The sequence below is a fragment of the Taudactylus pleione genome, unplaced genomic scaffold, assembly GCF_031769625.1.
Source record: "Taudactylus pleione unplaced genomic scaffold, aTauple2 ptg000711l, whole genome shotgun sequence".
NCBI classification, from domain to species: Eukaryota; Metazoa; Chordata; class Amphibia; order Anura; family Myobatrachidae; genus Taudactylus; species Taudactylus pleione.
Genome location: NW_028285113.1, coordinates 9,583,480 through 9,609,723, shown reverse-complemented (window position 1 = coordinate 9,609,723; position 26,244 = coordinate 9,583,480). Strand labels below are relative to the sequence as shown.

At 44.5% G+C, this 26,244-nt stretch overlaps 1 protein-coding gene across 10 annotated transcripts in view; it reads right to left on the bottom strand.

Moving 5' to 3' along the window:
- GRIA4 (glutamate ionotropic receptor AMPA type subunit 4) overlaps positions 1–26,244 on the bottom strand; it is a 426,050-nt gene that overhangs the window by 114,305 nt on the left and 285,501 nt on the right. For all 10 annotated transcript variants that reach the window (XM_088456663.1, XM_088456664.1, XM_088456670.1 and 7 more), the window contains exons 6-8: positions 17,052–17,210; positions 11,355–11,522; positions 7,969–8,073 (exon numbers count right to left, since the gene is read on the bottom strand). In XM_088456663.1, coding sequence (XP_088312789.1) covers positions 7,969–8,073; positions 11,355–11,522; positions 17,052–17,210 — 432 coding nt within the window. The remainder of the gene's footprint in view (positions 1–7,968; positions 8,074–11,354; positions 11,523–17,051; positions 17,211–26,244) is intronic.

Genomic DNA, 26,244 nt, shown 5'->3' with positions numbered 1-26,244 from the left:
CTGTCACATTCATCTGTGTAGATGTGTGCTGTGCGGTTGGCGGAAGTCCCCTCAGCCAACCACTCTTGCATCGGAAGTACTCCTGCTGGCCATGTTACCTTGTGCATGCTCTCAGCAAAGTCTCTGCAGAGGGGACTACCGCCAACCGCACAGCACACATCACCACAGAGGCCCTGATTCAGAGCCGGACGCTCTGACAGAGCGCTCGCTCTGAATCAGGGCCATCCTTCTTAATTTTTAGAGCGGCCTCCTGGCCGCTCGTATAGCTGTGGGTGACCACCCACAGCTATAGAGAGCGGCCAGGAAGATGGTCTCGATGCCATCGCGACCATCGGGCTTGCGACGAGACCCTTGTGGTAGGGTCTCGTTTCCGCAAGCCCTGGAGTGCTTTCGGCTATATCAGAGCCGAGAGCACTCCCACTGACATCACTTGTGATGTCAGTGGGGCCGGCCCCAGACGGTAGGCGTTCCCATGGGAACGCCCCCGTCTGGACAGCCACTCCCCCGGCACGCCCACCAAAGGGGGCGTGCTGTCACTCACCATCGACAGCACGCCCCCTTTGGTACGAGACCCGGAGCAACGGCTTGCCCGTCGCTATCCGGGTCTCGCGCATGCGCACGACGGAGCCGGCTCCATCGTGCGCATGCGCACTGGGCCAACATCGACCCGCTTGCGAGCGCTCAGCGCTCGCGAGCGGGTCTGAATCAGGCCCAGAGTCCGAAAGACTGAACAGTATTTCTGAGCTATCAAAATATCAACACGACCTCAAGAAGTAATTTAACAGGGTTGCTTCCACTTGCCATTCCAAAGAACCAACCTATTTAAAATGTTTTCCAGTTTTTGCTCAGCTTCCAGCTTTGTGTTATCCTACTGATGAGTACAGTCACCGAGTCTATAAAGCAGTGGTTCTCACCTCATTCCTCGCGTTTTCTCAACAGATCATGTTTGTGGCAGGTGGGATAATTACAGACCCAGCAACATAGAAGAACTCACCTATACATATAAGAAACCCACAAAACATGACCTGTTGGTGGTACTTGAGGACTGGAGTTGAAAACCCCTGCCCTAAAGCAATAACAGAGATAGTAATAAAAGCAAAATATTCCCCTTTTGCCCTATAACAGTCGCTTATATTTAGTTTTATGTGCGTTTCGAACCTGGAGTCTCACCCCAGAGATCTCCTCCCTTCTTTATTTTTCTTATATAAGATCTCCTCCCTTATTTATTTTTCTTTTCTATACAGTATATACATATATATATATATATATATATATATATATATATATGTGTGTGTGTGTATATAAATATATATATATTATTTTTATTTGCTTTTTCTCCTCTTCTACTATGTCTATTTTCTTCTACATAAAGCCTGCCTCAATGCTGTGTATTTTGGTCTTAATGATTGTGTTAAACCTTAAAATAAATTGTACATTTTTTGTTTTTTTTTCTCTATACATAAGTGACCGTATGTTTTGTTATATTGCTATGTCAATGAAATTTTGAATGCTATGGTCTCTGTTATTTATTGCGATTTCTCAAATAAAAAGTGTTTAAAAATAAAAAATGCTAAATATTCCCATTTTCATGGAATATTTTCTGTCTTCGGCATAGAGTAATGATAGATATCGTCATAGCTGGAGTCAGGATTTTAGCTATGTCAATTAGTGACCGCCATTTATTACATAGAGCGTCAGTGACCACTATATAATACAGAGCGCATCAATGATTGCCAAAGGAGACAGGGGCCGATCAGCCTATTGTTGCAGAGCATGGCTTCTAGGAGGGGATAACTGTATACTGGCCACCATCCCTGCTCACCCTACTCACCGTGATTGCAGCTACAACTCTGGCTCCCCCATTGATGCTCCCTTCCTAGGTCACCCAGGGTACATGTCCCATCTGCCACCCCACCAGCACCCCTACCTACTGCTGCATATTTCATATGGAGGCTTGGTGCTCTAATCCCATCTGACCTGTTGTTAATCTGACCCTGATAAAAATTTAAAGAATTGAATTTATAGTTATGAAATAAACTATTAATAATATGGTATGAGATTTGTGCAGGTAAAATCTTGATTACTCACCCTATTTAATCTAATATAATCCCATTTCCTTTTCAACCTATCCTAGTAGATGTTCAGTCGCTGTGTGGTGTATAGGGAATGTAGTGCCCTTAAATCAGACTTGCCAACTCTCACTGATTGTAAGGGAGACTCCCTGAAATATTTGCAATCTCCCCGACTCCCTGAAGAGTCTAGCAATCTCCCTGATTTCATCTTACCCCTGTTATGTAGCTGTTATATAAAAGAAAAACAGAAATGTACATTCTAATGTGATCATTAGTATGTCCATGCATTGGTTATAAGGCACAATGATCCCAATGGCTACATGCATTTTCTGAAAAGAATCAGTGTGTTTTCATCAACATGTAGATCTTACTAAAGCTGGGTACACACCTATGCAATCATCAGGCCGTTCATCCAATATCGAGAGAACGGCCGTTGGATTGTACGCTGTCCCGATGCAGGAGCCTTAGCCGATAAACAGCTTTTAACACTCCTGCATGGGTCGGGATCGGGAGGTCGCATCTTATGTACTGTTTAATACAGTGGTCGAAGTGGGAATTTTATAAGTGGGGGTATGGAAAATTTAAGGCTGTACCTATGTACGTGCCGAAGGTGCTTGCACATCGTAAAAAGGCATTTGGCCACTCAAAAGAGGTGAGCTCTTAAGGTACGCCCCCATGTCGTCAATGTAGTGTACCACACTGAAGTACCCCTTATACACATTATGCCACACAATATATAGTGCCCTTATAACACATTATGCCATGCAGTAATAGTGCCTCTTATACATTATGCCACACAGTATTGCCCCTTACACATTATTCCACACATAGTAATGCCTCTTACACATTATGTCTCACAGTAATACACTTTGCAAATTATGCCATGTAGTATTAGTGCCCCTTATACATCATGCCACAGTTAAGCTCTTGCGCAGCCTTTTACTGCCCCATGTCCCTAAAACATCCTATAACCTACCTCTGATGAGCAACCAGCAGTAGCCTCTTACCTCCCAGTCAGCAGCAGCAGGTGTACAGCACCACTGTGGCCTTGAAACATCAGCTATGTATGTATGGGTAGGGTATGGGATGCTGGCGCTCAGTATCCTGACAAGGTTAGGACACTGATACCTGCCGATAAGTATCCTAACCCTTCCCCTAAAGCTAACCCTCCCTTCCTGCAGCCTAAACCTAACCATCCCCCTAGCAGCCTAACCCCTCTCAGCACAGACCACCCCCTTCCCTCACAGCACAGACCCCTCTCACCTCTCAGCACAGACCCCCCTCACAGCATAGAGTCCCCTCATTCTTACATCACTAACCCCGATCACCTCTCAACACAGACCCCCCCCTCACAGCACAGAATCCCTCTTTCTCACATCACTGACCCCTCTCACCACAGAACCCCCCCTCACAGCACAGACCCACTTTTTCTCACATTTATTGACCCCTCTCACCTCTCAGCACAGACACCCCCCTCTCACCACAGACCCCCCTCACAGCACAGACTCCCCCCCTCACATCACTGACCCCCCCCTCACAGAACAGACCCCCTCACAGCACAGACTCCCCCCTCACAGCACAGACTCCCCTCTCACAGCACAGACCCCTCCCCATCACAGCACAGACCCCCCCTCTCCCCACAGACCCCCTCTCACATCATTGACCCCTCCACCTCACAGCACAGACCCCCCTCACAGCACAGACCTCTCTCACCAAACTCCCCCCTCACAGCATAGACCCCCTCTCACACCACAGACCCCCCTCACCACAGACTCCCCCTCTCACATCACTGACCCCTCGCCCTCACAGCACAGACCCCCCTCACAGCACAGACCCACCTCACAACACAGACTCCTCCCCCTCACAGCAAAGACCCCCTCTCCCCACAGACCCCCTCTCACATCACTGATCCCTCCACCTCACAGCACAGACCCCCCTCACAGCACAGACCCCTCTCACCAGACTCCCCCCTTCACAGCACAAACCCCCTCTCACACCACAGACTCCCCCTCTCACATCACTGACCCCTCGCCCTCACAGCACAGACCCCCCTCACAGGACAGACCCACCTCACAACACAGACTCCTCCCCCTCACAGCAAAGACCCCCTCTCCCCACAGACCCCCTCTCACATCACTGATCCCTCCACCTCACAGCACAGACCCCCCTCACAGCACAGACCCCTCTCACCAGACTCCCCCCTTCACAGCATAGACCCCCTCTCACAGCACAGACCCGTCTCACCACAGACTCCCCCTCTCACAGCACTGACCCCTCCCTCTCACAGCACAGACCCCCCTCACAGCACAGACCCACCTCACAACACAGACTCCTCCCCCTCACAGCAAAGACCCCCTCTCCCCACAGACCCCCTCTCACATCACTGACCCCTCCACCTCACAGCACAGACCCCCCTCACAGCACAGACCCCTCTCACCAGACTCCCCCCTTCACAGCACAAACCCCCTCTCACAGCACAGACCCCCCTCACCACAGACTCCCCCTCTCACAGCACTGACCCCTCCACCTCACAGCACAGACCCCTCTCACCAGACTCCCCCCTTCACAGCACAGACCCCCCTCACCACAGACTCCCCCTCTCACCTCACTGCCCCCCCTCACAGCACAGACCCCCCTCACAGTACAGACCCCCTCACAGCACAAATACCTTTCCTGACATCACTTACCCCACCCCCTGCTCAGACTGCTGTCCCCTTAGCACTGGGTCAGGAGCACCTTACTCTGCTCTCAGCTCCGCCCAGAGCCTGATGTCGGAAAGGTCCCTCCAAATAAGACGGTGGTGGGCAGGCAGCGTGAGGGCAGTATGGCGGTGGTGGGCCAGCGGCGGGTCTTTGAACAGTTTTGCCTATGCGGCGGTGGGTGGGCCAACGGCGGTAGTTTCCATGGAAAGAGCGCAGCACACAGCGCCACCATCATTTCTAATCTGGGGCTGTCCATTGGCTAATTAGCTCATGCACCGGCAGCCAATCAACAGCCACCGCTGTGGCTGCTCCTAATTGGCTGTCTGTCCGCGAGCTCCAATTAGCTCGCGGACAGTCCCAGATTAATAATGATGGCTGCGCTGTGTGCTGCGCTCTTTCCATGGAAACCGGTTTGTTCTTGCAATCTTTTCTTTTTGCAAGAACAAACATCTTCATGGCGGGCAATGGGAGGCACAGCAGGGATCAGTGCTCGAAGGAAGTGCCGGTATATCATACCGCTGTATACCGGCACACTTCGAGCACTGGTTTAATATTCATCAGTTCGACCTCCCGATCCAATAGAAGCACGTACGGCTGACAGGGGGTCACTCTGGGGACAGACTGCACGGCTGATCGGGACAGTTTTACCCGATCAGCCTGCAATATAGAAAGTGTGTCCCTAGCTAAACTGCTTTGGGTCTCGTTTACATTTGGATGTCAATCAGTTTTATGACACGCCTCTCGGATGTAACAGTATACGCTCTCTTTACCGACTCGCACATAGGTGCTGCTTTCACAATCTCCCTGAAATGCTTTTTCAAAAGTAGGCAAGTATCCCTTAAATTGAACAGCAGGGGACATACAGGGTAAAACTGACAATTGAATTTTAACATAACGATTCATGTATACCGTTGTCAACTTTTAGTTTTAGTTGTCCATTAAAAGAGTAAATATATCCTTAAAACAAAACTTTTTCAATTAAATCCTTTCAAAGCAATGTGCAACAAACATTAAAGAAACAAAATAAACTGAGATCAGGCGCTGAGAACACTACGGCTTAAACTGTTTAAATGCAATTTGTATTATGAAAGAACACTAAGAATTGTATTTATTAGTGAGCTGTCACATTTAGTACTTTGATTATTTTAAAACAAATGACACTGACAATAACCCAGCTCAAGTGCAAATTGGTTTAATCATTACTTGAATCGGAGCTGTCCCTTATTTCGCTTAATTGCAAAACACCATCTCCCGAGTCACGTCCTGCCATAGCCGTGCCCAGCCCCCCTCCCAGATCCAGCGCCAATGCAGTGTCACAGTCGCTGCCACGCTTGTCCAGCCACAACTGTCAGTGCCCATAAACGTAATGTTGGTGACACATTCACAAGTCAAAGGCTCAATCACCTCCCATGACTTTCCTCCATTGATTCTGTGACGAGGATGGAGTACAAGAACTCACACCTCAGGGGCACGTTGTAAGTAAATAAAGGGAACCGAAGTCTTGCAGATTCTGGGTGACTCTAAACGTGCTATAATTTTAACCTCTTAGCTGCTAGATGTGAATAGGGCATTTTCTCATCATAGCCTTTGTGGGCTGAAGTGTTTTAGCACAAAAAGGAAAAAGATCACTGCACAGCAGGTACATCGGGCCTGATCAGAGACGTACGCTCATGTGTACGCAGCGGCAGTGCATTAATATGCAAATGTCACAGCTTGAATTAAAACGCCCACTGGCGGCTTTGCAAATGCAAGCGACTGCGTACAAAGACCCAACGTCAGTCACAGATCAGTCGATAATCGGACTTGTGAGTCGCACAGAATACGCCGAAGCCCAGTTGGCAGTAGCAGGCTCAGAAAACGGTCACGGCACGCCTGCCTTTGAGTTGCTAACTCTCTCGTTGACGTCCACAAATGCTCCCTGCCTGTCAATCACTTTGTGAATAAATCTTCACTGCGAGCGACAATGAAAATAAAAACTAGATGAATGGCGGATGCGCAGATTACCGGTAATCACTCAACTGCGCAAACATCGTCATTGCATGCAATCAGGCCCATAACGTCTTTATACAGGCAGGCAGGCAGCACTGTTTATATTTGTCCCTTGAACCATCTCAGCCCTGGGTATATTTACTAGCGGTCGATATTAGTCGATCTGAAAAATGATCAACATCAATATTGTGTTTCTGGGGCTAAATCAGACATTTACTAACAGAAAATTTTAATTTGTTTTTTTTAAGTATTAGGAAATGTGTGATTTAGCCCCAGAAACACAACATCAATGTTGATTGATTTTTATAGATTTTAAATTGATTAAAATCAACCTTTAGTAAATATACCCCCTGGTCTCTCCATGGGCCACAGGAGATAGATTTGTGTTTTACAGTGCTTGAATCTAACAAGTCCTGATAAATACTACGCGTTTCGCAGATGCAGATTACAACCAGCACATGTATATTCGCACAAACAACCATTTGACAACATTATTCAAACCCCAAAATGTGGCATGTAATAAATAAACAGTGATGTTTCCTTACTCGTGACTTATTTTATGACATGACTGATCTTCGATTGAGCAATATTTTGGTGAAAAATGTAAAAATATAAAATAAAGGAGGGACCAGTTCCCAAAGTAGAATGTGGAAATGAAGCTGTATTTGTGCAAAATAAAAAAAATGTGCTGTTCGTCTGCATGTTTTATGTTAAGTAAATGACCCTTAGGGGTAGATTTACTAATGATGAGGGTTTGTCATGGCCTCCGATCATCGGTGACTGGCAGATAATTTTAAAAGGACAATACATATAATGCCAATAGGTTTGCTTAGCATTTGTTTGTTTTGCCGCTATAAATCCATCAGTCAAATCCACAAATGACCGGTGACTTTGACATCCCGCTCTATAATAAATCTACACTTTGGTGTGTTTTAAAGATATCAGAGTAATTTGATTATTTGTCATAAATCTTTGATCAGATTCAAATGATCTTTTATTTAGAAATGGAAGTTAACGTAGCTTCCTGTTTTTAGGATGTATAATATTACTCTTCTAGTTTAAATCACATTGACAGTACAAAACATAATGCTGATGTAAACTTGCCCTTAACAGCCATTCATGTACAGTAACAGGGTAGGCATCGGCTACAGTTGATACAATCAGTTGTTCTGCTATAATGATTATAAATGAAATAATACACATACCTTTCTGAGGCCTGTGCTTTTCAGCTCCAAAACATCCATTGTGAAGTTCACTCTTCGGCCATAATGATCAAATTGTACATTCCCTGTTAAACCCTGTATCCGAACCTTAAATAGAAATATATACATACAAAATAAGCATCAAGTCTCGGCAAAACAAATTGATTAAATCAGAGGTACACGGACATTCATACTTCAGGGTCTCATTCTCATTGCAGCTATACACAAACAAGACTGTAGTATACTGAGGGCTTAGAATTTGTACTTCTCTTGTAATCAAAGCAGTGTACTGTAAGTCTGCACAATGTTGCGTGGTGGGACGCACGGCGTGGCTCAGTCATATCGGCGCGGGTGTGGTATAGTATAAGAGATAGACAATGTCTAGGTAGACATCAGATGTTAGACAGACAGTTGGTCGACAGGGACAAAAGGTCGACATGGTCAAAGGGTCGACGCACTAAAGGTTGACATGTAAGAAGGCCGACAAGTACAAATGGTTGACGGGGTCAAAAGGTCGACATGAAAATGGTCGACCCATGATTTTTTTGTTTTTTAGCCCTAATCTTCACCCTAGCCCTCCCCTTGGTACCTAACCCAAACTCTCCCTCCTGGTGCCTAACCCTAACTGTCGGGGTAGGTGCCTGACCCTAACCTTCCCTTCTAGTACCTAACTCAAATCCTCCCTCCTGGTGCCTAACCCTAACTGTCGGGGTAGGTGCCTGACCCTAACCGTCCCTTCTAGTGCCTAACCCAAACCCTCCCTCCTGGTGCCTAACCCTAACTGTCGGGGTAGGTGCCTGACACTAACCGTCCCTTCTAGTGCCTTACCCAAACCCTCCCTCCTGGTCCCTAACCGTCTGGGTAAGTGCCTAACCCAAACCCCCCCTTCTGGTGCCTAACCCTAGCCATCTGGGTAAGTGCCTTACCCTCCAGTAAGTGCCTAACCCTAACCATGGGGGTAAGTGCCTAACCCTAACCTTAAACCTAACCCTAAAAAACAAAACAAAAAAAATCACGTGTCTATCATTTTGTGTCGACCATTTTCATGTCGACATGTTGACCCTGTCAACCATTTGTACCCGTCGACCTTCTTACATGTCGACCTTTTGCCAATGTCAACCTTTTGTCCCTGTCGACCTATTGACTGTCTAACATCTGGTGTCTTTCTAGACATTGTCTATCTAATTACTGTCAATCTACAGTCTGGAACCCATCGTCCCCCGGTCTCTTGTCTTCTTGTCAGATTAGCATTTTTGTTGCACTGTTATAGCACGCAAATTCACCAACTGGTGTGCAGAGCACAGGTACGGCCTGATTCCGAATTGTACGCTGAATGCACAGCAGCTTTGCGTAAATAGGATAATGCCGCAGGTGATGTGTTGTGTAAATAGATACATTCTGTGATCCAATGCTGAGTCCGAGGAAGTAGCATCAGATCATCTGCAAAAACCTCCACTCTGCCGGGGCAAGGAAGTCTGCAGACCCTAGCCTCGGCAGGCTTAGAAATTGGGTATGACATGCCCCCCGTCTTGTAAAGCGCTCACCGCTGCCGCACCCAAATGGCCTTGTGGAGGCTGCGAGCGCTCTTGCAGAAGGAGACCTGCACGTGCGCAGTATTGGTCGTGTGCATGCTCAGATCTCTCACTATTGGTGATATACGCAAACCATCGGGTTTGTGTACAGCACTGATCAGGCCCTTAAGTCTTTTATCACATTAGCAGTACAAAAGTGACGCAAATTCAGTAACAAATACTGATCAAAGGGACGCGTGGCGTGGATTATTCCACTTGTTTGTGATGCGCAAAACTTTGTGGTGCATCCAGCTTTGTAAGACCTAGGGCCTCATTTATCAGACGCAATGAGTTTTAAAGCTAGTTGCATGTGATAAAACTTTTTGATAAATGGGCCCCTATGGGAGTATATTTACTAAAGTGCAGGTTTTTAGAAATGGAGGTGTTGCCCATAGCAACCAATCAGATTCTATTTATCATTTATCTACCACCTTCTAGAACCCCACTTCTAAAAACCAGCACTTTAGTAAATATACCCCTTAGTTTTGGAATCTGAACGAACAGATGTGCCCTCATACACTATTGCCACAGTCACAACAAACAGTCCTTCTCGGCGTGTCAGGTGCCATGCTTGCGCCGAGCGTCCTTTTCACATCTTTTTCGCTCAAGTGTGCGTCTAAGACGCAACGCAATGCAACAAAACGGATTCACAAGGCTGCACTTATTAATCTGATATGTGACACAGGTATATCTGTGTGTGACAGTCTGAATCTGCATATGAAGTGCTACGATGCAGCGGCCTCTGCTTTTTTCACGACAAGTTCCGTTGTACAAATTCAGACTCAGTCGCACACAGATATACAAGTAACCAGTGGCGGCTCCAGAGATGGGGCGGCAGTACAGTCCAAAATTCAAATAGTGGAGCCACACCAACTGCCAGTGAGTCTCAGGCGGTGATGTTTGGCAGCGTTTGGGGTGGTAGTTGGTGTGGCCCCACCTCTGGAGCCACGACTGCAAGTGTTGCATATCTAATGAATCAGTGCAGTCTTGTGAAGGGGTTTTGTCGCTTTGCGTTGTGACTAAGATGCCCTCTTCTAGTGGATGCACCACTGCTTCGTAGAAAATCACAAGTTATGGGTCAGGAGATTGAACCTTTCCGTTTTGGGAACCTGTGCTTCTTTTTTCATATGTTCCAGGGTTTACAGTTAAAGAATTATGACAAATGATATTCTACAAACCGCATTGTGAAATGTATTGGCAAGGGCATTATAGGTGATCCCTACATCTGGTCCAAATGGCATTCCTTCAATAGTGATTTTTTTAAACCTTGTTGAATATACAGGATTAATTTGTTAATTAATCAAGGTGTTCAAAGGGGATACTGTCAGTATCCTGGCGGATGCGATGCTGGCACTGATATTACCGTTGTCGGAATCCCAACGCCTATCACAATCCTGAGGGAGGGTTAGGGTGCATGCAGGGTTAGGCACTAAGGGGGGAGGGTTAGGCACTAAGGGGGGAGGGTTAGGATTAGGGTGCGGGTAGGAGGAGGTTAGGTTCAGGCACTAGGGGGGGGAGGGGAGAGGTTAGGGTTAGGCACCAAAGAGGGAGGGTTATGGTAGGGAGAGGGTTAGCATACAGAACAACAAGTGTCGGTATGCTAGCCCTGTCGTGATGCCAGTGTCATGATTCTGACAGCCGGGATCCCGAATTCTGGCATCCCATAACGATTCAGTTCAAAGTGGCAACTGCATTAAATAAGAAAAAAAAAAAAAAACGCCTCTGTAATATATACTGTAGGGATATGTTCCTACTAAACTCTAGAATTTAAGTCTTACTGTATAGGAAATAATCAGCAAAACAATATACATGGATTACCTGTTTTAGTGTTCTCTCCATATCAATTCCCTGCCCCCAAGGAGCAGCCGGATTAGCAAGACAATCGCCTGCGTTTCCTCTTCTTGAAAGATCAATTTTTTGTCTTCGCATGTTACGGAACGCTTCCGCCATCACCAGTACTCCATCATAGGTCAGTGCAGAGGTATACTGCAAGACATGCACAGGAGCGGCTTTTATTTCACCACGTGCTTTGTACATACAGTATGAGTGCTTTCTGTGCACATATTTCTAATTGTACTGCATGCATAAACAGCTACCCCTTTAAGGATCTCCAGGTTCATAGGCAAACGCAGGGGGGGTTTCCATCTGCCTGGAAACCCCCTTCCCCAGCACACACATGACCACAGTAGAAATAGAAATATAATATAATTTTGCTAGTGTTGCATGTTCTTCTCAGTATCACAAATGAAATAATTAGCACCACCTGTGGACCTTTTCATATGTATCAGACAGTAATAAATAACCTGTGCACCAACTAGGAGATCTGGAAAACATGCACTATTAGGGATGCACTGCTATAAAGCCCAATATGTACATATATGTCCAGGGCAGTGCTAGGTTCTTCTGCTGCTCCTCCAGGATCCCGGACTTGCTCCAATGGTCTGGAATGGTACCCACATCTAAAATAAATACATTCAGCTCAGGCAGGATGGCCCTACTGCCGCATCTAATGGGCTACTGTGATCGCTGGTCCTGTATATGCTGGAATTATGATACACAAACACAATACACTTTGTGTGATGCTTATTAAAACTGGTTGAGTACTAATTCTGCCCTCTTCATTGACTGGTCACACTCACTTTAAAATCACGCATTTGGAAACCCCCCTCTAGAAATCCTGCGTTTGCCACTGAGGTTAGTTGGCTTCTGACAAATCCTATCACCCCCACTATTCCCCACACACAGCTGAAGGTGTTTCCAAGTCATTTGCATTGCAAGTTTATTTAAATATCCAAATTGAGCATATACAGTGCCTGCCGTATTTGGTTTTGAGAGTTTACAATTCAGTAGTTGACAAGAATGTACAGTACAGAGTCCACTGACAGCCTGAATCAGTAATAATACTCCACAGTGTATACACTACAAAAATTGTTGAAATAAGATAAAACTAGCCAATTTTGCATTGAACACTGTACAGAAGGACATATTTATTAATCTAATTTCCCCAAAGGCTTAAGCAACTATCCTATTAAACAATTTGTGAACGCAGGCTGCAATCCCAATTTTTTCAGTGGGGAGTGCTGTTTAGCCATTGTAGTCCATAGGCTACAATAATGATGGGAATGGATATTCAGAAACCTCTGCTGTAACTGTAAGTATCTAAATAGTGAAGTCTTTTATTAGTGAAAGGTCTTTGCCCGGACAGCCTGTCACCGGAAGCGTCATCCTGGCAACCAAGCATTGTTATTATTATTATCATTTATTTATATGGCGCCTTACAAAGTACATAAACAAATAAGTGACCAGTGACTTATAGTACAATACAATACAATGCAGTACAAGGACATGGATAATATACATTGCTGCATTAGCGACCATAACACTCAAATAGCAACAGCATAAGCAACCAAGGTGCCGTAGTGGGGAGTAGATGAAAATAAAGTAAAAAGAAGCACAAGAGGGTAGAGGGCCCTGCTCGTGAGAGTTTACATTCTAAAGGAGAGGGGCAGACAAAAAGGCATGACACAGATGGGGTAGGCAGGGGGAAGGAGCATGTATCAGCAGGTTAGGATGGGAGCTGGAAGGCTTTAATGAAGTAGTGGGTCTTGAGAGCACCTTTGAAGGATTGTAGAGAAGTGGAGAGTCTGATGGGGAGAGGGAGAGAGTTCCAAAGGTGGGGAGCAGCATGGACAAAATCTTGGAGGCGGGAGTAAGAGGAAGTAATCAATTGGCATGAGAGTTGGCGTGCACTTTTAGAATGAAGAGGGCGGACAGGAGAGTGAAGAGAGAGGAGGTCAGAGATGTAAATGGGAGGAAATGGGTGAGGGCTTTGTAAGCGAGAGTAAAAACCTTGAATTGGGTTCCGAAGGGGGAGGGAAGCCAGTAGACGTAGAACGTTTGAAGAGGAAGATGAGCCGAGCAGCAGCATTGAGGACTGACTGGAGAGGAGAGATATGGGAGTTGGAGAGGCAAGTAGTCCAATCTGGAGATGACCAGAGAGTGTATGAGGGTTTTAGTAGCATCCTGAGTGAGAAAGGGTCTGATCTTGAAAATATTTATGAAATGGAAATTACAGGACTGAGAGAGGTTCTGGATATGTGGTTTGAAGGAGAGGGAGGAGTCTAGGATAACTCCAAGACAACGCACTATGTGGCAAGAGGAGATAGTTGTGCCATCAATTGATAAAGAAATAGTGGGAGGTGAGGTTATGTGGGAGGGTGGGAAGATGATCAGCTCAGTCTCAAACATATTACGTTTAAGAAATCGCTGGGACATCCAGGAAGAGATAGCAGAGAGACAGTTGGAGATACGAGTAAGGAGAGAGGGGGAGAGGTCAGGGGAGGAGAGGTAGATCTGAGTATCATCAGCATAGTGATGATACTGGAGGTCAAAAGAGCTGATGAGTTCACGTAGAGAGGATGTATAGAGAGAGAATGGGAGAGGTCCATATTATTGAGTTTCATGGTAATTGAGTTTCATTGTAAGTAATTTAGCTATCTGCCATTGATCTGCCATTGCAATCATGTGCCTTTATTTGTTAAGCTTACCATGTCCCTTATTTGTAAAGTTTACTGGTTTCATTAGCTACACATCAGGTATAATTTACATCATGCTTGCCAACATTCCGGGAGAGACACACATTTAGGGGGGCTTTCCCATCCTCCCAACAAAGTTGGCCAAACCCCTGTATGCTGCCCACTTCACAACTGAAATAGGCAGCCCAGGGATGTTATGGCGCGATTCACCTTGAATCATGTCATTATAGACCCACCCACCACTGTAAAATGCCGCAAAATTAAAGGGATGAAGTGCATCTGGCACAGGCATTTTAGCCATCAACAGTTTCGGCATGGACATTATGTCAACTTGAAACATGTCGACTTACAGAAATGTGGATATGGTCATAATGACAACATGTTCATTAATACAACAATGTGCATATTGACAGTCAACGTGTCGACATAACATTTTTCACAGTTTTTTCGCCTAACCTTAGCACTATACGATACGTCGAAATGCTGTCTGTCGTCATTTCTGTATGTCGGCAAGTTGTATGTCGACATAACGTCTATGTCTACAGTCTGACCAGAATACATTTGCAGACAGTTCTTTGCTTACCGTGGAAATTTCCTTGCAAATAAAAAAAAATATATATATATTTTTGGTGCGGGGTAAACGGTGTACCCCATTACATTATACACAGCTGGAAATCTGGAGTGTACTGTTTCCCTTGCAGCCATATTGTATATCTATTTTGTTGTCCTATTGTCTGACAAGGAGACATTGGTAAACAGCATACAACCATACCTGGGCTCAATAGAGTAAAATCTAATTTATCATTTAATGGTAAATTAGATTTTACTCTAGTGAACCCAGGTGTGGATGTGGGTATGTCGTCATTTTACCAATTCTGCTTGTTAGACAACAGAATACATCCAGTAATTCACACTGCTTTGAGGTTAATATGGCAACAGAGTCGCTGAAGTAGGTCAACAATGAAAGAATTTGATAACACAAAAACATGAATTTCGCTTCCAACTAAACGTATTCCTGGCCATGAAGCACCTGTGGTGTGTTTCAAATAATCAATGTTGGAGTCAAGTTACATCCATGACCTCTTGAAGGTATATTATCAGCACCACTGGGATTTCCTAGCACACAATAAAAGATTAAAAGATAAAAAGGTCTATAAAAAAACTCAGATCAAGTTTAAATGGACATTATTTTTGTAATGTATACTATAAAATGGGTTTAAATCGGTTAGATTGTATTTAATACAGAACTGATCTAGGGCTATATTTATGAAGCGGCCGCTTCTATATGCTGCAGTTTCACGGAAAGTTTCAGTGCAAATTTAAAGCGGCACTCACATTAAGTGTAAAGCAAGCTGGGCTTTTCACGTGAGTAGGCATAAAAGTGCTTTGGAGGAGAGAAAGCAAAAATTTTATTCTATATTTTTATTTTTCCTCCGGAATCCCGCGGGACGATAACGATGTCTGCTGTCGTTCGAATATGCAGGTCAATCTGATGATATCGCCAGGAACTGCCTGTTCGGTGATGTGGCAGGATGACATCACCGAACGATATCGTTAGCGATATCGTTTAGTGTGTATGTGGCAGCACAGACGGTGTAATGGCTAGCATTACTGCCTCACAGCACTGAGGTCATGGGTTCGATTCCCACTACGGCCCTAACTGTGCGGAGTTTGTGATGTGGCACATCCTGCCACATCACTGAACAGGGAGTCCCTGTGCTTGCGGGGGTTTCCTCCGGGTGTTCCAGTTTCCTCCCACACTCCAAAAATATACTGGTAGAATAATTGGCTCCCCACAAAATTGACCATAGTGTGTATGTTTGTGAGCAAGTGGTAGGGAATATAGATTGTAAGCTCCACTGGGGCAGGGACGGATGTGAATGGTAAGAAATTCTCTGTACAGCGCTGCGGAATATGTGTGCGCTATATAAATAACTGGTAATAAATAAATAATGTCGTTGGGCCGGCAGTTCAAAGTCAGACACTGATGATATTGCTCATGGAGCATATCGTCCAGTATGTATGAGCCTTTAGCTTTTTGTGACTTTCACCTTCCACGGCGCCATATTTCCGCTATACTTACTAAATTTGGTGGCATTCTGAACAATAGAGCTACATATAACTCTGAATAGGGAAACTTTAAGTATGGCCACGTTATCCTATCTCAATACGTCAGACAAACAACCCCAATGGGAGGTGTTTTCTCCACCCTGGGACTGCCAATCCAGACTGCCATTTCCAGAAAATGCTTCCAATGGAAAGCTACTTCTGCTTTTATTATGGCGGTCTTCAGCTGGGTACACATTAGATGATGTGTACCCAGCACGACACACTTGCCGATGCCTGGTCCGACAGTGGGAGGAACTGCCCTGCAGTAGAGCATACGGGGGGTGCTGCTAACGACCTGCGGGAGCGCGCATATCATGGGTACACACTAGGGGGTCTATTTACTAAGCAGTGTTAGGAGACAGAGTGAAAAGTGATAAGAAAGTGAAATGGTGCTCCAGCCAATCAGCTCCCAACTGCCATCTCACAGGCTGTGTTTGAAAAACGACAGTTGGGAGCTGATTGGCTGGCACCTTATCACAGACTTATCACTCTGTCTCCTAACACTGCTTAGTAAATAGACCCCTGAATGATGTACCCGATATGTCGCTCCGATCCGCGGGAACGGATGACATATCGTCTAGTGTTTACCCAGCATTATTCAGAATCTAGCGGCTGCGGCTGATGCTGTTTTTCTGTGTATGCGCAAGTTTTAATTGTGTTTGTTTCCCCCCTGTTCAGGCATACGGTATGTCATCTATGATGGGCTTACTGCAACCTACTGGAGATGTAGTACTTTGACACTGGGGTAGGGGAAAAGGTACTGTATCTACTGTACTTGTTTATTTAAATAGCTGCCTCACGCATGTTACTTATGAAAGAAAAAAATCGACAGTGAACATTTCATTTTATGAGTATAAAAGCCACTAGTCACCTTTGGTGGGGTTTCTGATCCTGGGTATTCCCTCTGGTCCAGTGTCTTCCACCGCTGCATTAATTCAGTTACTATTGGAGTATTGAAATCCACCAGCTGGAATCCTGTAACATTGGCCCCGCCGTGCATAAACCTGTCAAGCGAAAGGTCCTTGACTCCCTAAAAACAAATATTCACAGTTTAATTTAGCATTTTGCTCCTCTTATTATTCTGATGCCTATAACATACTATGTTGTACCAACAGTCAGCTACTACAGAATTGTTAGCTTCAATTTATGTCACAGAGGGGAGATGTACTAAGTCTTGGAGAGAGACCAATCAGCTCCTAACTGTCATTTTTGAAACACAACCTGTACACTGACAGTTAGGAGCTGATTGGTTGGTACTTATTCTCTCTCCACTTTATCTCTCTCCAAGGCTTAGTACATAGACCTCAGAAAGTTCAAGTACTGTTGAAACACACAGCAGATAGAGAGGTGATTTGTCATTTTTTTTGTAAAAGTTATGTGCAGAAGAGAAACAGAATGACTGCATGAGAGCGGAGGGGGTTAAACCTCAAGTCTAGGGGCTGTCTTGTGGGACACCATGTGATTGGTTTCTCCTATGGTGGTTAGGGATGTGTAATTTATGTGGTATGTTGAGACTTTGTGGGCTGGTGCTAAGCCTCTTTGTTCCCGTCTCCCCCCTGTCTGGTGATGGTTTTGTCGTTAGCTGTTTCTAAGGCGGGAAAGAACGGCAAGTCGCTGCTTAGGGTACAAATTTGTTTGAGTTGATTAATGTTATGCTTTTGGGTGTGCTCATAATCGTGGACTTGTCTGTTCGCTGGACCACCCTGCAGGGAGCTGCGTCATCACCCTACCAGGTGGGTAGTCATGTTAGAGGGATTGAGTGGAAACCTGTTTTTGGTAGTTATTGAGGTTTGCTGTGTAGTGTATTGTTGGAGTGGGCAGATTATGGCCGACCTTTCTTTGCCACCATACTTTAGTTTATTTAAACGTATATTCTTAGTACTGTATGTCTTTTAATCTGCCAAATCCATGTCTCGGAGTCTTTATTTATTATTGTTTACTGATGAATGTGTTCATTATATAGTGTATGCACAAGACACGCCCCAGATGATTGAAGGTTTCTGACCATGTTTTGTAGCATCACTACCATCTACATAAACAATCCTACTGATATGCCCCTCACCCTAGATAAAGCCCTGGAGGCTGCTACATGCATCCGCTTTCCTCAGTAATGTATGTTCCTTCTCCAACTTTTAGTTACAGGGGCTGCGAGTGGTTGGACCCATCACAAGCTGCAATCCCTGAATATCAAATCGCTCTTTAATGTCTGCTGGAAATTTCTCAAACCAAAGTGACTCATAAATACAATGTAACTGTATAAATGATCTAAACATACAATCTGATGCCAGAAAATAACCTACAGGTCTATTAACCTTTTGGGAATTAAGGATTTAACATGGAAGGACTTGAGCAGATATCTCTGATATCTGCTACGGTTCTTCCATTTCTGATTGAAAAGCAGCCCCCATAGGCTACTCTGCATTAGTCAATAGCAGCCTATGGGCTACAGTAACACATACAGTAGCATGTACCGGCCTGCAGTAGCATGTACCGGCCAGGTACATATGGTAGCATGTACCGGCCTGCATGTCAGGTATTACTCTGCTTCCAGCTCTTCGCCAGGACAGTCTATCGGAGCAAGTCTCCCGGCAAGCGCACAACTCTAAATTCCCTTGAAAACTCAAATTTTCACATTTTCAATTTAGGCAAAAATAATGTATCATATCCTTTTTCAAAATACGAGCCGTGATAAATAGGGCTTCACAGTGCCGTAACCAAGCTCTTTGCTGCCCTGTGCCAGCTCTGCCCCCTAAACTCATGACACCTAACCCAGGGGGCAGCGCCACCAACTCTGGTAAGTAAAGCACTGCCTGGACCATCCTAAGGGCACTTTGGGCAGCTCCACAGGCTGCAGGGTGTCTGTCCGGAGGGTCCCTTGGGTGTCCCATGCCCTCTTGGACTCTTTTTACTGTATAAGTTGGGAGATAACATTCCAGATGATCCATCTGTTATATTTAGAAAGGCAGATAACTTAAGGGACCTATTGGCACCCAGTTTCTTTAGACGACCCCCAGAGAACAATGATAGTTTGGTAACTATGGGAGATTGGTTACAAAATAAACCTAAAGGGTGCTTCAAGTGTGGATGCTCCTTCTGCATTACTTGTGATTTTGGGGCACATTCATCATCGGAGGTCGTATGGCCTCCGATGATGAAGTATTGAACTCACTGCGAGGGATACTTAAGAATCCAACTTGAAGCGGGGTAAACATGACACCGAAGCAATTCATCATTGTTCCGGTGCGGGGACAACTGCTCTGAAGTAGCTGCGTTACTTACCTTCTCCCCGTCATCCCGGGGAGGAAGTTAGGAGGTGGCGGGGAAGGAGTAGGGATCCAAGAACATGCGCCGCCTGAAGATGGTGCTTGTTCTTGAGAAAGCAAACTCCTTTGCTGAATATCAGGGGGTCCATTTAGGACCCTTGATGATGAATAGCCCGGTAATCTAAATATGCGTAAACTAGCATTTCGGCTTGGTTACCGGGCCATTTATCGGTTAATGAATAGGCCCCTATATTACTAATAGATGTAGTGAGGTTTTATCAGCAAGCTCAAATGAGAAGTTTCCCATAGAAGTTTCATTAACTGTAACACTTCATACGTAATATATATTTTGGAGTGTACCTGTGGGATCCAGTCTATCCGAAGAACCATCACACTACTTGATGTAGGTTTATAGAACACAGGAGAAACATATTGCATATTGCATACTGTACATCACTCTAACCCTAAGGATATCAAAGTCACCGGTATAGAATGTATCCCCCCAACGGAGAGAGGTGGAGACAGATTTTCCAAACTTTGTTTGAGAGAAAACTTCTGGATCCATAAAATGGGTACCCTATCTACCGAAGGCTTCAATGAAAACATTGAGATAGATCTCTAGGTCTTGTGTGTGACACTGACAGCTTTCCAGCCACATACCTGTATTACATGGAGAATAGAATAATAAATGGCCATCTTTATCCGGCGTATGGTTGGGATTTGACATTGGGGACACTCTGTCCGGAGGGATCTGATGTCAATAATCCTTATTGTACGACTGAATTGTATTGTATTATACATCACAGCATACGTGACAACATTCATATATGTTCTCCCACATCATTTGGGGGAGTTAATTAATCTGTTATTAGGGAATATATACTGAAAGTGAATGAGGTTTATTATTAGAGGGGAGGAGAGCTTTTTATTCAGAATAAATATATATATGCCCTCAGAGCATTGTTAATGAAGAATCATATATCTGTAGTCTTTAATGTGTACTTATTCTTATTTTTTATTTGTATTTTTAATTTATTATTTAATAATTTTTTATATATATTTTATTTATTATTATTAATATATATTTTTCTATTTTCCTATCTCAATGGCCCATTAATTATGGGTTTTATTGGTATATATTCACATGGAGGTACTGATAAACTAGTTGGTGTAATAAAGTATAATATGCTGACGAGCTGATATATTCTATTACATTAGTCCCTTATCTCTTAAGCTTAACAGCATTTATCTAACATAATACATTTCCCTAAGTCTCCATGCCTCCTGCGGTTATGGATTTATTGATATAATAATGTTATTAGCCATTAGCCTATTAGGTATTGTTACAATTATATATTATTTTGCCATTTATATTCAAAATAGAGTCTATTGAACAGTGAGCAATGTAGGTTTGAGAATATATCTTTTTTGTCCTCATAATATGGTAACTGGTTCTATTTTATATTGGGGTTATGGAGTGCTTTATCACATATATAAATCTATAGATATATGATTCTATTAATATGTACTGATTTAATTTTAAATGATTTGTAACAAAAAGATCTGAGTTACAATCAGGTCATTTGCTATAAGTGCACTTAGATTTTGAGCTTTGACTAAGTTATCTAGTTTTTCAGGTGTGTAACATTATTGTAGAACAGTGGTTCTCAAACTCGGTCCTCAGGACCCAACACAGGTCACGTTTTGCAGGTCACCCAGCAGGTGCACAGGTGTATTCATTACTCACTGACACATTTTAAAAGGTCCACAGGTGAAGCTAATTATTTCACTTGATTCAGTGTGGAGACATGCAAAACATGCACCGTTTGGGGTCCTGAGGACCGAGTTTGAGAACCTGTGTTGTAGAATAATAAGTTCAGTACAGCTTTATGGTGCTGGTTTTTATATATATTATTTTAACTAACTGTTTTTTTTCTTATATTATTTTATATTTTATTCGTAATGAGTTACTGAGTATGATGAAAGCTTTGATCAAATCATTCTTTCCACATGAATGTGGTATAATTGATAATATGTGTCACCTATTAGGACATTAAATAACCACATGTATTCAACCAAATGTTTCATGCAATTATTTATTAAGCATCATCTGTGGGAGTGAGGGTATAAGGAGTTTCCATCAGCCTCCCCAATACTTTTGAAAAAGTCACATGGTTCTGTGACGAAACGCGTTAGTTGGGACGCTTTTATCTATTTGAAACAGTGTTGCACTGATCATTGCCTCATCTACACTGTTTCTGGCTATTACAAGACAGCACGTCTATGTTGTGTATTCAGCCAGGCTTCTGACATCACTGCTGGTGATCTACGAAATCCTGGATATTATCATTAAGGGGGCCCCCACAGTGTACGGACAGCACTCAGTAAGAACATACCGGAGTACCGGATGGCCATACACTTGGCACCTGTAATATACAAGCTTTTTGTTGCCTGATTACCGGTTTGCTACACATCTGACATCGGAGTGCTATAAAACTGATTGCTGCCGTATGTAAACTAATGTCTGTGAGTATAACCAGGAGTGGATATACTGTATCACCTCATTATTGATTGATGGTCCGTAAGTAACAATACAGCTGTATTACATGAATACTGGTCCATGAATACCACTATTTTATGAACACCTGTAGGGAGGTTCTTACTGATTTAACTGTTGTTATTATGATATATTCGTCTGAGTGGGAATTATTTAGTGGTAGCGTAGATTATTGAATATGTACTAAGGGCACTTTGGGCAGCTCCACAGGCTGCAGGCTGTCTGTCCGGAGGGTCCCTTGGGTGTCCCATGCCCTCTTGGACCCTTTTTACTGTATCAGTTGGGAGGAATTATTTATCCCTTCAATTTTAAAGTTGCATTTTGTTCAGCTTTAAAACATTGTATTTTACAGCCCAAGCAACACTTCAGGAGCCATTCTCTGATTTTTTTTTTTTTATTTTAGAAATTTTTGCAGTTTGAGCCTCCAGAACTATACACAATATTCAAGGTGTGCCCTTACCAGCAACCTAATACGTGATAATACAGTACACCTTCTCTCTTTGCTATTATTTATTTCTATACAGTAAAATATGCTGCTGGCTTTTCACACTACCTGATTACAGTGCTTGCTGACCGTTATATTGTCTGACTATAACTCCAAGTACCCTCACCATTGTTGTACTGTAAACATTACATCACCAATCAATCTGCATTCTCCTTTCAAATTTCTTTGTCCCCAAATATATAACAGATAATAATAATATTATTATAATTATTATAATAATCTTCTATATAATTTGCTTAGTCCCTTTGTCCAGAACACTCTTTGAATTTGAATATCTCAAAGACTAATTAAGATATTAATGTGATTCATTTGCAATGAATTTCAATCAGCAATAAATTGCAGAGTTTGGAATAAAACTGTATAAAGTTTGATGGAGACAAAATTTACAAAAACCATAATAAATGCTTTAGTATAGCTAACCTTAAAATGTCAAGAAAACTACCAGAACACAGAGCCGGAACAGTGACCGGGGGAAGAGGGATAGGGGTGACCGCCGCCAGTGCCCTAGCCATGTGCGGACACTGTTTACGTTCTGCCCAGTTCGGCTCCTGATTGGCCGTTTGGCTGCGTGACAAAGTTATTACATAATAAGGGAGGGCGCGGGGGCGGCTCAACACGTGAGGCTGCTGCCGTATGGGGCGCTCTTCCCTCACCTACATTCTCCAACATGTCGATTCCAGGCTCGCAACTCCCAGCCAATCAGCACCAGCTTTGCGCCTTGAAAAATACGCCTCTTTTCTCTGCTTTCCACGACAGCTGCTGGCAGCTGCTGATGGGGAGGCTGGGAGATGGTGAGGCAGAGTAACAGTGCATTATCATCTATAGGGGCTCAGCTTGCAATACCCCCTGGAAACGGTCCATTTTGCATCAGGTACCATGGCCAAATATATCATTGCACTTACAAATTGACGAAATGTTACAATAAAAAATTCCATAAAAGGGCATGGCTTAGCTGGTTATGTTTCACACACATCTTTTATTACCCAATTCCGTCATATTAACATATGATCTAGCTATTATCTAGCAAAGCATTTTCCGTATGTAAGTTTTGGGTTCAAATTGGCGAAATGTTCACCACGGGCATACTAGTAATATTAATAATAATCGTAATAATAATAATAGTAAAATAGTTTTGATAGTAAAGGTAAGCAATACATCTTTATAATGCAATCATTCTTCTGCTGCACAATGTAAAATGTTTTTACTTAGAGTACTACAGTCATCTACTGTCTATAGTTAGAATTTAGTATAATAGTTTTAATGATGCTTAAGAAAGGGGAGGTAGTCAGCATCCCGGTGTGAGGGATGCCGATGGTCTAAATACTGGCGCCGAAAACTTGACATGTCACGATCCCGGCACCAGAATCCCAAACGATGGCATCCTGAAGGTAAATATTGGGGTTTAGGGGGAGGATTAGGCTTAGGCAGCGGGAGGTTGGGGTTATGCACTAAAGACTGGAGGTTAGGGTTAGGCACTAAGGAGGGAGGGTTAATGATAGGCACTGGTGAGGGGGAGGTTAGGGTTTGGGGTAATGGTGAGTCTCACCTTATTTACTTAAAAGTGTCGGGATTCTAACTGCCGGGATGCCGCTTTCAGTATTCTGACCAGCGGCATCCCATGTCCAACCCTTGAGAAAGTATTTAAAATGTGCAGAGAGGGGAGTACATTGGAATCTCTCCTATGTGATTATGCCCCAGTCTCTTTGATGAGAAGATTTTTTGACCCATGTTTTACCCTAATAAGTTGCTAGTTGAATTGGGCTCCACAGGCTGCTTCAAAGATGTTTGTACAGTAAACTTATGTAAATACTATTTGACTATTACATATCAAGGGTCTATTTAATAAACAAAAAATATGAGCTATGGCAAGAACTTACCCTTGTTATCTCTATTTCTACGAAGTCCATAGGGTTCCACAGGATACCTTGGGGTATAGGTGATGACGTCCGGCATCGGGCACCATAGAGTTAAGTTTTCAGGCTCCCAGGATGCACTAGGGTCCCCCTCCTATACCCGGCCCCCGAGCCAAGGCATCTCAGTTACGTACCAAGCCATAGGCCGGAGGAGGATAAGGAAGAGAGAGAAAAAAGGATCTGGACACACACAAGAATCACATTCTCACCAGAGGGAGACGGAAAAACCGGTGACCAGAGTAAAGCCCATCTGCAGCACAGGTGCGACAGGGCGCCATTTAAAATCCACTGAGCCCAGTGGTTCAAACAGCGGTCCCTGGAGAGCCCTCAGGACCACAGCTAAATCCCAAGGCGCCACTGGTGGAACAAATGGCGGCTGAATTCGAAGAACACCTTGCATAAAGGTGCACACATCAGGGATTGTATCAATCCTATGATGGAACCAGACAGACAGGGCAGATACCTGCACCTTCAAAGAACAAGGCGAAGCCCATGGTCTAGTCCTGCCTGTAGGAAGGCTAGCACTCTAGACAGACGGAACTCCCGAGGTGCATAACCTCTCGGTCGACACCATTGGAAGAACGTATGCCACACACGATGGTATATTCTTGCAGAAGCCGGTTTCCGAGCTCTCAGCATAGTGCGTACTACAGAGCTGGAAAACCCCCTGGACCTTAACATGGCCGTCTCAACAGCCACGCCGTCAAAGACCTGTTGATGGCATAAAAGAATAGGGACATGCAGGTAAGCGTCCTGTATGTCAAACGACACCATGTAATCCCCAGGTTCCAGCGCCAGGATGATGGACCATAGGGTCTCCATCCGAAATCTCGGCACCCGCAAGGACTTGTTGAGTGCTTTGAGGTTGAGGATCGGACGGTACGACCCATTGGGTTTCTGCACCAAAAACAGATTGGAATAGAAACCCTGGCCCCTCTGGGAGAATGGAACAGGCACTATAACTCCAGCCTGGAGCATAGTGTGCAAAAAAATTCCGCAGTTCCATGGCTTTGTTCCGGTGGTGAACAATCGGGATGGGGGCCTGTGCCGGAAGGAGAGGGCATACCCGTGAGAAACCACCTCGAGAACCCAAGTGTCTGTCGTGGTAACCGACCAACACTGGGCGAACTGCAGCAGGCGGCCTCCCACTCTGGGATCCCCCAAAGGGAGGCCCGGACCGTCAGGCCGCAGGTTTGTCATCGGACTTAGGGGCTGGACGTCTGTTACTCCAGGCCTGCTTCCAGGGCTTGACCGATTTTTTGGGGCCAGCCTGACGGGGGAAGGACTGTGCTTTAGGCCTACTCTGGGCCCTGTAAGGCCGAAAGAACGTCGTACCTGAACTGGAAGGAACTGCAGCAGACGGGAGACATGCTGATTTGGCTGCCGCCAGCGTGGCTACAATTTTGTCCAGATCCGGACCAAATAGGACTTCTCCATTAAAAGGCAAAGCTTCCAAACCCTTTTTGGAATCAGCGTCCGCCTTCCAAGATCGCAACCATAAGGTGCGATGAGCCACCACAGCTGCCGAAGAAACCCGGGAAGTCAGGGTACTGATATCTAAAGCCGCTTCGTTAATGTAAGTGGCCGAATCCTGGAGATTGCCTATCAACTCGGTCTGTTCAGCCGAGCAGTCGGAATCGAAAGACGCCTCCAAACTATCAGCCCAGCGCTCCACAGCTCTGGCTACCCAACAAATGGCCATAGACGGCCTGGCTGCCCCCCCCCCCCCGCGAGGGAATAAACGGACTTCAGGCAGATTTCCACCTTACGGTCCGTGGCATCCTTTAAGGAAGACATCGAGGGCATGGGTAACGAGGCACTTCGGA